The 14,159-nt window shown below is 35.0% G+C and overlaps 1 protein-coding gene across 1 annotated transcript; it reads left to right on the top strand.

Annotated features, from left to right (window-relative positions):
• Positions 1-604: 604 nt before the first annotated feature.
• On the top strand, positions 605-13,406 carry spaca4l (sperm acrosome associated 4 like). Its single transcript, XM_052135582.1, has 3 exons — positions 605-723; positions 9,862-9,972; positions 11,266-13,406. The coding sequence occupies exons 1-3, from the start codon at positions 672-674 to the stop codon at positions 11,490-11,492; spliced, it is 390 nt and encodes a 129-aa protein (XP_051991542.1). The 5' UTR covers positions 605-671; the 3' UTR covers positions 11,493-13,406.
• The last annotated feature ends 753 nt before the right edge of the window (positions 13,407-14,159 follow it).

Genomic DNA, 14,159 nt, shown 5'->3' on the forward strand with positions numbered 1-14,159 from the left:
ACTTAAAAAAAAACAAAAACACATTGACCGGAAACACACAGAACAACCAATGCAGGATATGTTTGTTTCTTCTGGGATTCCAAAACATTGGCATTACCATCTTTCTGGCTCTGATCTCTGAGTAAAAACAAACAAACCATCAAACAAACAAAAATAATTTGCCCCCATTTTAACTGTGCATTTACTTTTTTCTTGATTTTTTGTTTTGTTTTTCAGTATGCTCTACACATTGTCTTGAGAGCCCCCTTTGATTTCGCATCTGTAAGTCATTACCAGCTCAAGTAATTGTAGTTCATGCGGTTTTTGCAGGTGATATTTAAAGACTTCTCTAATCTTAATCAACATTTTGCCACAAACGCTGTCGATTGAGCTTAACTTGTATTGAACCCGGAATATTCCTTTAATTGAGAGTTAACTCACATTATGAAAATCGGACATTCCACATCCCAACAACCAAAACAGAATGTTTGGAAGACGTTTAGACCATAATGTGTTCTCTGATATGTGACTCGTCAGTCGGTTGCTAAGGCTTCTTTCGCTTCCTCGTTGGGCGGTGGAACGGGCGGTGCTGTGGGTGTGGACGTATAAATCTAGCGGATCACCGCCGTTCATGTCAGTCTGACTGGAGCATAACGGTCCTCTACAGAACATTCACATCTACAGCAGGAAACATGAACAAAGTCGTTTTCGGCTTGTTTGCAGTCGCCCTGTGTTTGACAGTGGGTAAGACGGAGTTTTTAATGTTTTGAACTGGTGTGAGATTACTGAGTGTTTAATTTTATTTCGATTATAAATTCATACTGAGAATGTGAAGTTAAATGGAATATTAACTATTTGATCCTGGTAGATCATATATTATTATTATTTGGTTATTAACTGTTCTCTTCACACACTTATTCAGTCCTTGTGGAACATCTGTTACATCTGAACATATTCATTTAGATGCCTGTGGATGATGACTCACTCAGTCTGCAAATATTTCAGTCAATATCCAATGAGGGATATTCTGTTGTAACTTTTTTCCATCATGTGATTTGCACTCCAAAAAAGAATTTAGCCTGTTTTTAAGATTTACGCATTTCAGTTTCATAACAAAATTCCATTAAATCGAACTGTGTAATGATTAAAGATGACTTATTTCAATTTGATGAAATAAGTAAAAATCTTGAATCTTTTTTTGTATTTATGGAATAATTTGAAATAGGTAATTATGAATATGAATCATAATGCTGGATTCCCATGTGTCTATTTAAGATGATAATTATAATCATATTATATATGCAGGGTTGGGAGGGTTACTTTTGAAATGTATTCCATTACAGATTACAGAATACATGCTGTAACACATTCCAGTCAGTATTATATTATATTACTCAAGGTCAGTAACATATTCTAAATACTTTGGATTTCTTCTTCAGTACTGGTAGATTTTTTTTCACTTATTTTGACTATAAAAATTCTGTCAGTATAGTAAGACAAATACACATGTTAAAAATACATTCTCTGAAAAACCCAAATATCTTATGCAGTGTTGTTTCTAAAACAAGAAACATCAAATTGATATTGTTTTAAGGATTTTTTGATATTTTTACATGAAAACAATACGAAAATTATTATCAAGAATACTATTTTTTGCCCTAATATCAAAGGTCTTACTAGAAAAAAAGAAATTATGATCTGATGTGAATTTTCTTAATAAAAAAATATGATCGTGTCTGGTAACATGTGCTTGTAAAATGGCTAGAAATAGCATTTTAGCTTAGCGTAAAGCTGACAATTTACACAAGGTTTATTTATATTTCTTCTGCTCCAAACTTACTTCAAACGTACTTCTCTGTCTGCTCGTATGAATGTAACACATCATAAGAAAGTGTTTCACCGCTGTTCAAATGCACTTTGGATCATTTATATGTATAAATGTTTTCCATCTGAAAAGACTAAATATTAAATGAAACAAATGACAATAAAATGCAAAGTAATCTCTTCAGTAATCAAAATACTTTTTGAATGTAACTGTATTCTAATTACCAATGATTTAAACTGTAACTGCAGTGGAATACAGTTACTTATATTTTGTATTTTAAATACGTAATCCCATTACATCTATTCCGTTACTCCCCAACCCTGTATTTAGGACATTTGGGAAGGCTGCATTATTCTTGGTTTGATCCATTGGTTGACAGGATAGCCTGAGGCAGAGAGACCCACCCAGATGACAAAAGCACTCTGGGCAGAACCTGCCCATTGATGTAGAACCTGTCTGTTTACCTTTAGACTCCAAAAGATCTGCCCTGCCATTATTTTAAAGATTACATGGAGCAAAGAGTCAATTAACTGGGTGTTCCTTTGTGTTTGAATACATTGTTTATGAGTTCAAAACTCATGGATCCATGTAATCCCATGTATTTTTTTTCTTCCTCTATTGATTTCTATGGTTGAAGTTTGATTGGTAAAAATACAGAAGGCATTTGTCTAACTGTAGCTTATCACACACACCCAACAGCATGCACTGAGAACCATTTCATAGTCATGTTTGTACAAGTCACTTTGGTCATTTGCACAAACGCTCCAACAGAACAAACACTGTGAGACTGTTGCAACAGAATTGATAAACCTGCTACATCAATAAAGGAAAAGTGAAAAAGAGCAAGAGCAAAGAGTGTAAGTTAACATTTCATGTATGCCATTTATTGTATTTACTTCAAACATAAAATTTTGGTTTTAAAGTATGTAAATATCCTTGCCAAAAAAGAGCTTTTCACTTTAGCTATGCGTTCAGTCCCTGATGCAGAAATTAAACGAGGACCCTGTAACTTACAAGTGCTCTCTATCTTTGGATTATTACAAGCATTGCAATATTTTGTGGATTAAACTCTTCAGGTCATTAGTTTTTCTTTGGGGTTCATTATTTGGTTTGTGAATCTGAAACTTGTGAAATTCAAGTGATTGTCCCAGAGGGCGCTGTTTGTTTAATGATTCCATCAAAGTACCCAAATCTACAGAAGCGTATTGCATTCACTTGAGAAAAAAAAATCTACTCTGTTTTTCTGAATTAACGACTTAATTATCTCAGAATTACGAGATAATTTTTCATGGAAAAAAGTTTTTGCTCTGTTTTTCTGAATTAACGACTTAATTATCTCAGAATTACAAAATAATCAAATTTGTATCTGTAATTAGCTACAATAGCAAGTTCTGTGGTTGTCGATGAACTAATACATTTTCACATTCATTAGAATTAAAATTTCGTGTCCTGGTGTTTATTATTAATATAACAGATTCATTTATTCATGGATTTTGATTCCAGTGGCGGCTGCATAGGATTGTTTCCAATTTCCAATAACTCCAGAGCGTTGTAAAGTCCAAAAGTCAACATGTTTTGAAAAAGGATAGATGTAATAATTTCCAAAATTCACAACATGTTTTTATCTAACGAAATATTCCGCCTCAATCCATGTTTGTTGGCGTTTAGACTTTCGAAAACATTTTCACTGTGGTGAAAAACTTGCTGTACACAAAGCGAGGCACGCACCTTCCGGGGCAGTCTAGCAGCTAATATATAATATATAGGACTATGTATTTATATAGTCTAGCACTATTATATATTACAAAAAAGATCGTATTATGTAGGACTATCTGCGTTCGCTTGGCGCTCCATTTGATCCATATTATTGTATTTTATTCAATACATTTTTAGGGTGATGACGCCATAAAATATGACGACAGACATTAGAAGCTTCATTCTAAAACCTCAATAGAAGTTTCGAATGTAAATATGACCTGACATTTTGGTACAGTCTAGTATGAACGGTCAGAATGACCACTATGGCCATTCTAGTAGTTATAGAATTCCGGTAGTTCTCGTGTAATTAGTGTCCTTTGGAAGATCAAAGTGCGTCTCAGCCATGACAGTATTACAAATGTCATAGACAGTAATGTCTTTGTATTGAAGGCCAAGTTTAAAATATATCCCTATAAATTGTCTCAGACCCAAAGTAAAATAAAACCGGATTAAACTTGAAAGGCGGGACATGTTTACTTCCATGCAATCCAGCTAAAATAGAGCTCCTGGCAGGATTTTGAGGGATCTCAATATTTTTTTTTATGAAAAATTATCTCGTAATTCTGAGATAATTAAGTCGTTAATTCAGAAAAACAGAGCAAAAACTTTTTTTTCCATGAAAAATTATCTCGTAATTCTGAGATAATTAAGTCGTTAATTCAGAAAAACAGAGCAAAAACTTTTTTCCATGAAAAATTATCTCGTAATTCTGAGATAATTAAGTCGTTAATTCAGAAAAACAGAGTAGATTTTTTTTTCTCAAGTGAATGCAATACGCTTCCGTTCAAATCTTAGAAACTGTGTTGGGGAAGCTACTTGTTAAAAGTAACTTGCCAAAACTACTAGATAGAATACAAGACCAGACTTGACTTAACTTGACAAGACTAGACTAGAATAGAATAGAAACTACTAACAAAAGTATTTCATAAATAGATTCAAAGTAAGCTTATTGAAGATATTTAAGTTTTTTTTAATTCTATAGGCTAATTCTTTAATCAAATTTTTTTGTGCAATCAGAGCAGCATTTATCTGACACAATAACAAGGTTGATGACAGTATGAAACCTGAACCCATATTTACATAAAATACAATTTATGAAACTGAAATACAATGAAATACATTTTATGTATTAAATTGAGGGAATATTTGATTAAATAGTACATAAATACATGCACCGTGACATCTTGTAAACCCGTGATGATCGCTCTCTTATTTCAACATGATGACTCATGGATCAGTCACTCAGACCTCCTGACAATTGTTTCAGAGAGAGAAAGAGTGATGTGGGATAATCCTGCAGATAACACAATGCTCCTTCTCTCTCTCAATTTACATTTATGCATTTATCCAAAGCGACTTACTTATTACAGGGACAATCCCCTGGAGCAAACTGGAGTTAAGTGCCTTGCTCAAGGACACAATGGTGGTGGCTGTGGGGTTCGAACCAGCGACCTTCTGATTACCAGTTATGTGCTTTAGCCCACTACGCCACCACCACATATCTCTCAATTTAATTCAACTCAAATCTCTCTCTCTCTCTCTCTCTCTCTCTCTCTCTCTCTCTCTCTCTCTCTCTCTCTCTCTCTCTCTCTCTCTCTCTCTCTCTCTCTCTCTCTCCCTCTCTCTCTCTCTCTCTCTCTCTCTCAAATTCGCTTTATTGGCATGACAAATTGTACATTATATTGCCAAAGCATTTATATGAGCATGAAAAATAAAATGAACAAAGTAGAACAAATTCTGTATTGAACAAGTGTGGAAAAACAGGGGGAAAAAACAAATGAACCATAAAAATAGTGTATATACTTCCAATGTGGTGTGTGTGTTTGGATAGTAAACTCGAACTTTTTGGCGTTGTAGGGAAATTTTTTACCGAAAGATTCCCCATGAGCGATACAGCTTATAAATCATACTAAATTATGTTTTTTGAAAATGTAAAAATGCAGAAAGTTTTCTGTGAGGAATAAAAATATATCTATGGAAAGTCCCCATAAAACATGGAAACACAACATAAAATGTGTAAAATTAGGAACCACAAGTTACAGTTTATGCTTCAAATAAATCCAACATTATTTTGCACTTTCAAAGTGTGACATCATTTAGAGCAATTCAATTCGATTAAAGGACACACACAAATCCACAACTATCAGGGTCCAAATTTCAAATTTACCACAAAAGAATGCATGCTATTGAGAGAATATAATACTAAACACTTTATTTTTTATGTGATTATGTAGCACTTATTTTTGTCAAATATAATGTAGCACACACAACATGAGGAACTGACTCTAGTGCAATAAATGAAACGTTTTTAATTAGTTTGTATTCTTTTTAGCAAACTTATTAAAATTGACTTGAAAGTCACCAAATAGTATGAATGACCTGACTATTAGAATGAACAACAATTCAGTGATCCACTAGTCCATGGGATTGCCCTTTTTGTTTCATCTCAGAGATTAACCATCAGGGGATTAGCAAACGATGCCCTTTCAGAGAGTCAGTGTGTGCGGTGGATCTGCTGGATCTGTCTCTCACATATCAGATGTAATTTTAACACCACTTAAAATATGGCTTGTTGCTCAAACAGAGAGTCAATCTGGAATGTGAGGTAGCTGTAAATCTTTCCTTTAACTACACATTTTGCCTTCATCCATGACTTTGATGATATACATTTCAAGTAGGCAGCTTTGAAATCTGGTTCAGAAGATAAGTTTTGTAAACTGCTGGGTGGCTGCTTTGCACAGTGCCACACAACTTTTGTGCCAAAACCGCATTCTCCATCAGTACACACCATCATTCAGATGAAACTCCTCCATGTGGTGCTTGAAAACTGGGTTAACAAGAACTGAAGTGAGAATTGTGAACAAGTTTCACTGAAGAACTAAATAACAGTCTGTTTAGTGATCGCCCATAGCAAATGCATCCAGTGATACAACACTCTGAATACACTTGTACACTTGATAGGACGCAGCAACCAATGTGTTTACCTGTGTTACTGACTCATTTTGTAACGGCCACAATAGTGGCTGTCTGAGGGTGTTGAAGATTTGACAGATAATTGGCCTCTGATCTCTGTGTTTCATGCTGTGGTTTTTATCCCACTAGAATGGTTTTGTTCAAATGGTTCATGTTTCAAAAACCTGTTCTTTAACCATGTGACAAAGAAAAACTCACAATAACTATCTGTGATGTAATGTTTCATTTGGCATTTGATCTGAGTAGAGATTTACTCCTTGTATATGTAGATACAAATGGATCCCCAGCAGTGAGCTAAATCTGTAGTAATTTAAATGCTATTTATTTAAAAGTGTCTATGGTACGATATCATTTAGATAGGTAGGTGTGTGTGTGTGCGTGCATGCGTGCGAGTGAGGTTGTGTGGGTTGATCCTCAATGCCTAAAGGAAATTTACTCAGTTACTGAAACTAGATCTCAGCATAGTATCTATGCTGAGATACTAAGTAAATTATTTCAACTCCCTCCTTTTCTTTAAAAATGCAAAACTCTGTGTTCCAGTGAGACACTTACAATGGAAGTGGAGGCCAATCCGTAAACATTAAAATACTCATGATTTCAAAAGTATAGACACAATTCATAAACAATATGTGTGTAACTATTTTTTTACTGTGATCAAATCACTTACTAAAATACAATTTTACATCTTCGTTGCCATGATGTAATGTCAACAAACCCTAAGACCATAAAACGACTGTAAAAATTACAATTTAAACAACTTTAGAGCTCATATAATACTAATATATAATACATAATTATATAATTATCAGAAGAATTAATATAAGTGCTTTTATAAAATTATAAGCTTCACATTTCTGCATTTAAACCCTCCCAAATGGACAGACGAGTCCATTTATTTTGTGGTAATCAACATTATGCCACAAATGCTGCATGTCGATTAAGCTTAACTTGTATTGAATCCGGAATATTCCTTTAAAAAAAAAAAAAAAAGGAATCAATAGCAAAAGTTATGAATTAAAAAATCTGCTTTTGTGTTCACTGGACATAAATAGTCATACATTTTTAAAACAACATGACTGTAAGTAAATAATTTTTTTGGATTAGGTGCGGGGTGAACTATTCCTTAAAAGTCACCTTCGTGGCTTGAAGAATTTCACATACACACATGTTAATCACATGATTTATTATAGATGTTTATTGTACTCCACAGCAGGGTTTGCTGCAGTTTTTCTTTTTTTTTTACCTCAGTATTTCTTGAATACTTCAGGTGCTTCACATAACTCAAGTATTTTTCGAGTGAGCGCACACTTGCCCGGACTCAACACTCACATCTAAAGGCTGAAGAATGCTTTGATTTTCAGTCTGCCGCTTCCTCTTGTGTGTTGTCTGTGCATGTGCCTGAAGTGAACTAATGATACTCTTTCTCCTTCTCTCTGCCCTGTACAGATATGGCAGAAATAGAAGGGTAGAATGGTAGTATGCCTTTCACAGCGGGGCACGTCGTAGTGTGCATGTAAGGGCAGTCTCACAAGGGATGCGTCACTCTAGGGACTTTTTACCTGAACTATGACAGTGTCACTTTCAGAACGCTATGTCCTCAGTTTGGGATTGTCGTCACTATTATTCCACCATAGGCTCAGCAGTTTATGGTTATTGTGTGTGCTTTATAATACTTGTATATTATATGCTTTATAATACTTGTATATTAGAAATATATTACTTTAGTGACATTATACTACTTTTCTATAATATAAAAGATTTTGAGTTTAAACAAGTGCTGAATTGGATATGGTGGATGGTGACAATGATCAAGACATAAATTTGGTCTGTTCCTCACACAATGCCGTCATGTGCCTTCCGAAGACTTGGAATAAAGCACACAAATTGCATGGATTATGGATCACATGTTTTTGTTGTAACTTTTTTTTTAATCAAATGTTTTCAGACATTTTCAAAACTCCCTTTGTGTCAAACAAAACAATGAGCAAATAAGAACGAAAGAAAAGGATGAATAAATAACGACAGAATTTTCCATATAAAGTATTGAAATCCTCCATAATAAACCTTATTCACGCTAGCGTCATCTTTGATTTTGAACGTGAATGACAATGAGAATGTGAGGGATAGATGTACAGTCTCTTCAATGACATGAACGGTATTAAGCTGTATAAAGCTCCTAGATCACATCTGATTTTACACATCTCATGTTGTCTGGAGTTCAATATATACTGAATGTTCTTGGACAGATATTTTATCAATCTGCAGTACTGCCCATTGAAAAGACTGTAAGGGCATTTTCAGACCTGTAGAACATTTGCTTTGTTCCGAAACGGTGACTAAATTGTTACAATGTTGCATTTTCTTCTATATTCGGTTCGCTTTCACAAGGCATCATTTGAAAATGGACCAAAACTATGTCAATAGTCACACTTTGTTCTAACATTATCCAAAAGAGAGAAACAATTGTACTAAAATTCGCTCAGGAATGATAAAACAGCTCCTATTTTAAACGTGCAATTATCTCTAATATAGTTGGCAAAAGGCTATATCCACGCTTTGAAGATGAATTACAGAGGCTATCCCTCAGTTATGTTCATGGTTTTTATAGGGATATTATTTGATTTATTGGTCCGTTAGGTCAGTTTGCACCACAAGCGAAACGCTCCTGAGTTCATTTACAAACTGTGTTTTGGTGCAGATCGGAGTGTGATTGCCTAAACAAACCGAACCAAGTGGAAAAAGCACACCAGGTTCTTAAACAAACACTCCAAACAAGCCTGGTGTGAAAACGCCCTAAGTCTATCCCTCACAGCCTTGTTGTCATTCTCATTAAAAATCAAAGATGGCGCTAGCGTGAATAAGGTCTATGAGTTGAAAAGGGAGTTATATTTAAAATGCAGAACAAGGGGGACTTTTTGCTGGTGCAGGAAAAAACTCTGACTTCTGAATTGCAGACTTTGGTTTGTTGACACATCTGAGTCCAGTTGGAGACATTGAGTCTCATCTGAATCTCTTAGTGGTTTTTTTCTCAGGGGAAACATCTGAGAAGCAGACACATCAGGGTTCCCACATTTTAACCCATTCATTTCCTTGACATTTAAAGTTGTTCAGGATTACTGAATACATATTTTTTCATATAGTCTATTAAATATTTTAGAGCAGAGACTTTTCCATTAATCTATAACTTCTGTTGTTGTTTTTTTTTTTCATTTCCACGATTTCTCCAGGGTTGGAAATCATCATTTTAAAATCTCCTGATATTTATGTCACTTAATGTTGTTGTTTTTTTGTTTTGTTTTTTCCATCTCTCTCTCTGTGTTGGTCAGGTCAGGCTCTGCAGTGTTATGAGTGTGCAATTGGTATTTGGAATCTATGCAATACAAAAAATTTGACGTGTGATGTTGGGACTCAGTGCTTCTCTGGTGTCGGGAAGGCTGGTAAATTCATTCATTTCAAAATCTGTTTGACAGAAATTATTATTATTCTGAATGTTATTATTTTTATTTTACCTTCATTTAACCAGGCATGTCACTAAAGAAAAAATATTCTTTTTCACAATGATGTCCTGACAAACTTGATCTTTTGAATTGAGCATTTGAACTAAAAGAGTACATTGTATAATGAAAAAATACTTTAACTTTCAGATCTTCCTTCCCAGTTTAAAAAGAGTTATAGAGGGTTCCAGAAGTGTTTTCAACATACATTTCTTTCAAAGGGCTTAATAAAACCCTTCATAAATAATTGTGCACTATAAACCAAACCAACCAGCTCTGAGGTGAATTTAAAAAAAAGTATTTGAAAATCTGATCAGAAGACAAAGATACAAAACTGTGTACTTAATGTCATTCATGAGGAAAGACAATAACACATGCCCTCTTGATTATTCAACACAGGCCCCCCATAGTCCAAGACAACATTTGAAGGCCCCCTTGCCCGAAAGTAGACATGTCTGATTAAAATAATGAATCATTTATAATTTTGGATTCTAGAAGTTTCAAAAGAGTCTGTTTATAATTTTTGGGCATACATCTGAAAGTATTTTGAGCATTTTAATTAAGTTAGTTTATTTTAATTATTTTAATATTTCTTATTTTAAATGAAATTTAAGTCATTTTAAGGCCCTCTAGGTGGGTCCCAGTACCACTGCTTTTCAGTCTATTATTTTGAGGGAGTTTAATTCCTTACGCTTTCTAGCAGGAAGAATGTTTGCCTAGCATTAGTTCCCCTTCTGTCGCTCTCTCCACGTTGTGTCAGAGAAGCAACACTAGGGGTCTCTCTTGAGCGCCGATATATGCGCCCAGGGGCAACAAATGCACAGCCGTGCAAGGAAGGAGAATGTTATCTGCCGTCAGATCCAAAAGCATGCAGAGCGTCAGAGGATTAAACAGGAACTGGTGTGTGACTCTCAGCAGACTGCATGCACAACCATCGGCTCCGAAGAAATTTTCTGAATGAACTCCCGTATTCGCCCTGCTTAAATGCCCGTATGTCCGGGGGCGGGATATGCAAATACCATCTGCCAACTTCTCATTGGCCTTTTTTCATAGAACAGAGGTATTTATTGGCTCTCAAGAGAGACCCCTAGTGTTGCTTCTCCGACACAACGTCTTTTTCCCTCCATCGGGGAACGGAGGTTACATATGTAACTTAGACGTTACATCACTTGTAAAGGCCTGTTCTGAATTTTTCATTTTAATCTGTTTTTTCTTGTATCTCTGACTCTACATTAGCTGGGATATTGCCGATTAAGTCCAAAGGATGTCTCGAAGTGGCCAAATGCAACAGAACTGAAGACATACATTTTCCATCTACCTCAAACTCCTCAGTCTACAAAATGACCAAGACCTGCTGCAATACTGACCTGTGTAACTCGGCTATGGGTCACCAACACCTGTCTGCTGTCAGCTTGACCTTTCCCACTATCACCTCTGTGCTCATGGTCAAATTCCTCATGTGAGGAACACCATTTCAGTTCTCTCTCTCTCACACACACACACACACACACACACGCGCACACACACAAAATGTTAAAAAATGTACATTTATATGATTCTCATCAATCATATTTATGCAAAAACACATCCAACATATTCCTGAGAAAAATTTTGTGTACATCCTATACTGGTCAATTTAATATTTGTTTTCCCCTGTTGTCAAATATTTAAGAGACTTAAAATTAAGGCAGTTATGAACTTGGTGCTTAAAATTGGTCTGTACACTGGAAATTTGATCTGCTGTCAAACATAAATTCAAGACCAGTCTGTCCTTTAAACATATCTTCAAATTAACACAGAATTTCAAGGTGGAATCCAGGCAACTACTGACCTGGTTCTTGTGATGTCACTGTATGACAGCGCTGCCAGGTTTGTGACTAATATTCCATATACCTTAGACAATATCCTCACAGATGATTTTAAATACTATGACTAAATCAGACCAGGAAACAGCACAAAAACATTTGTAATGTCTGAATGAGAGATTTTTATGGTGATGTACCGGTGGGCATGTGTTCCTGCCGGTCACACATCAGACTCGCCGGTGTACCGAGATGAATCGTGGATAAAATATATTTAATGTCTTTGAAAGTTCAATTTGGCAATATTTGTGATGTCTTCAGACCCATATGAACTTTTCCTAGGACTTGGCATGGATCAAAAGCAATTTGTTATGTTTTTCTTGATATAGTTTTTTGTGTTTTTCCATTCACCACCATTGTTTCCTCCCGCTGAGGCTCACAAATATGGCAGCAGTGGGAAAAAGTGACGTCACTGAAACAGGTCAATATACAGTAGAAAATGAGCAATTAAGAACATTCAGCATAATAGAACACCAAACAACTGAAACATGTTCCATTAAACACAAAATCAACACATAAAACATTCAACATATATTAAAACCAGTCATATGTAGTTAGATTGTGTCATTCTACCTGTTATGAATACACATTCATACAAACACCCATATTTCCACATGCACTTAAACCTTGTTAAATAAACTTGTTGACAGCAGGTTGCTGTGTATGTTTATGACTTTATTTCTCATTATGTTTTTGTTATTTCAGTTTCATATTCTGTTTGAAATTAAACTAGACGTTGTCAAAACATGAATGCATAAATGTATCATACATGAAATTATTAAATCACTTAATCAGAAAATTTGGGGGATTTTTCCATAGTATTTTATATGTATTCCTATTCATTTTAATATGTCATTTTCGTTTATAATAAGCTTTTTTTCACATAGGCAGTTTTGTAGAAAAATAAGAAAAGAAAAAAAGGAAAGCTTTGACCACTGTGTTTTGTGTTTGCTTTTCCTTTTTTTTCTTTCTTTTTTTTTAACGTTTGGAAAGGTCTTTGTTATTGGAGAAAAGAAATGTAAAGGGGACATTTTTATTTTGGATATTATCATCAGTTTCAGTCAGGGCTGAGGTTGAGACTGATCGAGTGCCGTGCCCTGCATTGACAAACGTTCTGTTGTTGTAATTGTCATCATAATGTGTGATGGCATTTCAAATGTACAAGCAACAGAATTGTAATAAAAGAGTTCAACCTCTGTTGTTTGTGTTTGATGTCAGTTTCATTGTGACCGGACGAGTCTTGCAGGTTCTAAATAAAGCTGATCACTTCTTATCAACACAGCAGCTTGTGCTAGCTCACAGGAACATTATCCATATCTGAATCAATGACGTGGGGCTCATTTTTTGGTGCAGATCTTTTCAAAGATACATTCAAATGTAATTCACACAAAAAATTACTCTATGATGAATATGTTTTCAAATGTCAGTCGGTGTGATGTCACAAACATGTAGGTAACAATTTTGTAGTCATGTGACAAGAATCCATACAACAGAAAAATAAAGGACGTTGTGCAATTTATGGTTCCTGTGTTTGGTCTGAGCTGGGTAAAAAAAAGGTTTAAGTTTAACACCCCAAAAACAAGGAACAATTTACAGGAAAACTGTCAAACTTACTAAGCATCTTTTTAAAGATGTCTATCAATGTAAGCAAATATCATTTGGGAATTACCCGTCTTTCGAATATTTGGGTAGTGTGTTAAAAGGTGCTCCACGCATTTTACTTTTCATTATTTACAGGCCTCCAAAATACTCTCCAGCCTTTGCTGAGGACTTTACAGAACTGTTATCAACAATTACCTCAGAATTTGACTGTTTTGCCATTGCTGAAGACTTTAACATTCACATAGATAATGCAGAAAACAATATGACAAAAGAAATCATAACTGTTTTAAAAACATTTGATCTGACTCAGCATGTACATGGACCCACAAACAATCATGGACACACTCTAGATTTACTTATCAGTAAGGGTCTAAACATTTCATCGATTGTTATTAAGGATGTAGCACTGTCTGATCATTTCTGTATTTTCTTTGATATATTGATCTCTCCTGCCATTGAAGCTAGATCTGTGTCTGTCAAGAAGGGATGCTTAAATGAGAACACTAGTGTACTATTTATGAAGGCTATATCTTTAACACCAAGTATATCTGCTGACTCTGTTGATTTTCTCCTTGATTCTTTTAACTCAAAAGTTAAAAGTGTAATTGATGATATTGCTCCTGTGAAAGTCAGGAAGAAGAGTGGCAGACAAAAAGCACCTTGGAG

Source organism: Xyrauchen texanus, chromosome 10 (genome assembly GCF_025860055.1).
Source record: "Xyrauchen texanus isolate HMW12.3.18 chromosome 10, RBS_HiC_50CHRs, whole genome shotgun sequence".
In the NCBI taxonomy this organism is placed as follows: domain Eukaryota; kingdom Metazoa; phylum Chordata; class Actinopteri; order Cypriniformes; family Catostomidae; genus Xyrauchen; species Xyrauchen texanus.

What these genes read in the sequence shown, in the direction of transcription:
- spaca4l (XM_052135582.1), top strand. Translation starts at nt 672, where the DNA reads ATGAACAAAGTCGTTTTCGGCTTGTTTGCAGTCGCCCTGTGTTTGACA. An exon ending in CGCCCTGTGTTTGACAGTGG is followed by an intron (nt 724 to 9,861) that starts GTAAGACGGAGT and finishes TGTGTTGGTCAG; the next exon opens with GTCAGGCTCTGCAGTGTTAT. An exon ending in CTCTGGTGTCGGGAAGGCTG is followed by an intron (nt 9,973 to 11,265) that starts GTAAATTCATTC and finishes ACTCTACATTAG; the next exon opens with CTGGGATATTGCCGATTAAG.